This window comes from Otolemur garnettii, unplaced genomic scaffold (genome assembly GCF_000181295.1).
Source record: "Otolemur garnettii isolate 467f Iridium unplaced genomic scaffold, OtoGar3 scaffold00038, whole genome shotgun sequence".
NCBI lineage: Eukaryota > Metazoa > Chordata > Mammalia > Primates > Galagidae > Otolemur > Otolemur garnettii.
In genome coordinates, this window is record NW_003852433.1 from 2,968,050 (window position 1) to 2,970,900 (window position 2,851).

Consider the following 2,851-nt stretch of genomic DNA (forward strand, 5'->3'; position numbering starts at 1 on the left):
CCATCCCAGTGCCAATCACACTGTCCTAGACTCAATGACTTATGTCTGTTGCCAGGCTAAGAGCTCCTTGAGGTCAGGAACTAGGCCTTCTTGACCGTAAATCCCCAGGGCTGGCACTCAGCACGAAGTAGGTGCTCTACCCATCTATGTTGAAGAAATCAGTGGATGTTCAATGGCTGGTTGTGTTCCAGCTTCATAGACTGTTGTGACAACAAATCATATTTTGTCACAGTGGTCACTAACCGACTTGGATGTAAGGGCAGCAAATGCACATACCCAACAGGAACCCCACGCAGTCTCACCTAGGCTGACAAGCACCCGCTGCAAGGCCTGGTAGGACGATGTCTGCAGGTCAAAGAGGGACAGTTTGTAATCAGTGCTCAGCTGTGCCTCGTGCCGGATCGTTTCAAACAAGGCCGATGCCCTGTAAAGCTGTAAGTAGGGATGAAAAACATCATCCATTGCCAGAAAAGAAAACTTTTGCTCATGTCTTGGTATACGATCTAAACATTTTTAAAGGTTTGAAAGGGTGAATCTTTATTTCCAGATAGGTCCTGTGGACCTGAAAAAGCATCAGATCATACCCAGTCAATTATAACTTATATAATCAATTTTTGATATATAAAGGGGATCTAAAATATAGGGATTCTAAATTTACAGTTTGAAGAATGTAAAAAAGAATCAGCTATTAATCCAACTAAGTGCTGATTTTTAGTAAAACAAAAAACCTCTCCTCTTGTTATCAGGCAACCATAGTTCACCACATGCATGCCTCACCATGAGTAAGGATGGGGGTGGAACAGATATGCTGGAAATGGCTCCTTAGGTATGGCTGAGGAGAAGAGAGTGCCACACTGTCAGGAGAAGAGAGTGCCACACTGCTCTTCAGGAGGAGATAGTTTTTTGCAATGGGGCACACAGGCTTGGGAAAATTATCACTGTCACAGCCTGGCAGGCAGACCCCAATGGCAAAAACATTAGACAAAACATTTTGCAGGTGGTTCAGTGCTACAGAGCTGAATCAAGCACTGCCCTCTACTGCACTGCCCCAGGGTCAGGTCTTCACTGGACAAGCTTCCAAGGAGTCACACCTGCTCACATGGACACACCAGTGACTAGAAAGTTGACATTCCACACAGAGACAATGCCCTGTTGCTCTAATGGGTTTCTCTAGCACTAAGGCTGCAAGACTTTTCTCACTCTGATAATTACATGTTAGAAACACAGGATCAAACTTTAAATGTATCTAAACTTAAAAGGAACAATTCTAAGACTAAGGGATTTAGACCAGGAGAGAGCTGAGAGAGAAGAACGTGTTCCTAACTCTGCTGCTAATTTGCTGTGTGACTTTTGGTAAGAGTTGGAGCCTCAGTTTCTTTCTTCTATGAAGAAGATAGTGACTCTACCTCACAGGGTTATTCTGAGGAATAAATTCAGTGAGCGGAAAATACTCTGAAAATTGCAAATTCACAAGATTTAATTTTTGCAACCCGGAAATTAGAGAATTAATTCTTTAAATTGCCTTTAATAGTTTTAAGAGTACAATAAAATACCCTAACAGTGTGGGATGCTTTGGCACAAATTGCCACATCACGTCCTCATCTCTCATGAACACTGTGGTCAGGAGGCTTGGCTTCCTGATCCTTGTGCCCCCTTTGCCGAGCCCACCTCACCTGGCTATCCGATGTGTGTGTAATCTCAGGTGCAGCCATCTCACTACTCCTCCTACCTAACAGAGGAAGCCCACAGCTCTAGGGATGCTTCTCATCTCCAGAGCCAGCATAACAATGACTTCTCTTCAACTATCAATACAAATAGAGAAAGACAGACTTACCACGACAGAGTGAGAGAGAGAAATCATATCTATATGTCTAGAAACCTACCAAGGCATTAAATCCACAGCTAGGAATTCTTTTATAATACCTCTGTTATGAAATGATTATGATTTCATATTCAAGTTTAATGAGGAGCAACAGCACATAAAACAAGAATTCCAAAGAAATTACTGAGAAATCTATCACACAAACGAGCAAGAAAACACTTCCGAGTTGGGACAGGCGGGAAATCCTACACATTAACTCGACAGTACAGGTCAGCACCTCTGGCAAACGCCATCACCACTAGGACAGTAATCCCCAGGTCTTCCATGCTTCTGGAAACAAAATCCACTTGTGTCAGGGGTTTTCCTGCTCACCTGGTGTTGGGCCTCCTCCAGGTTTCCACTAGCCCAAAGGGACAGGCCAAGACCGTGGCGAATTTTTGCCTCATCTTCTCTTCGACCCAATTGTTCAGCTAACCTTAAACCTGAAACCAGACAGAGAAATTTAAGGAAACACAGAAGACAGATAATTCCACTCTCCCAAGGAGTCCCAGAGGGTAACTTGCTTCAGGTGTATGTAAAGAATGTTAACAGCAAAGACAGATAAAATGCAGGACAAGAGCTGAAGCTGCCACAGCAGAATAAGCATTCTCTTCAAATTCAGCGCTGGTAGTGACATTTCCAGGACACTTCAAGATGCCCCAGCAAGAGCTTAGGTGATGGCTATCAGCAGGAGACAGGTCTGTAGGGCAGGCAGAAACACTGAAACAAATGAAACCCCACCTGGCCGCCCTCCCAGATGTGAAATCCTTAGCTTTGCAAATAAAACTCCTGGCTGATAAATTTATCTGACTGATTCGTCAAATTTCCCTGGCTGAGAAAGCTCTTCCTGACAGTTAAATGCAAAAGCCAAGATAACACTTTTTCCTATCTCACGTGCAAAGGATCTAATCAGCGATGAGGGGAGACACATATGATGTTCTCCTAAAAGCAGAATACATACACAGCCTGACCCTGCCTTCTGTTTCTGAT

The 2,851-nt window shown here is 43.8% G+C and overlaps 1 protein-coding gene across 1 annotated transcript in view; it reads right to left on the minus strand.

Annotated features, from left to right (window-relative positions):
* The window catches only part of TTC28 (tetratricopeptide repeat domain 28), a 472,107-nt gene that overhangs the window by 94,291 nt on the left and 374,965 nt on the right, over positions 1 to 2,851 (minus strand). The window contains exons 8-9 of the mRNA XM_023513262.1: positions 2,195 to 2,304; positions 303 to 432 (exon numbers count right to left, since the gene is read on the minus strand). Coding sequence (XP_023369030.1) covers positions 303 to 432; positions 2,195 to 2,304 — 240 coding nt within the window. The remainder of the gene's footprint in view (positions 1 to 302; positions 433 to 2,194; positions 2,305 to 2,851) is intronic.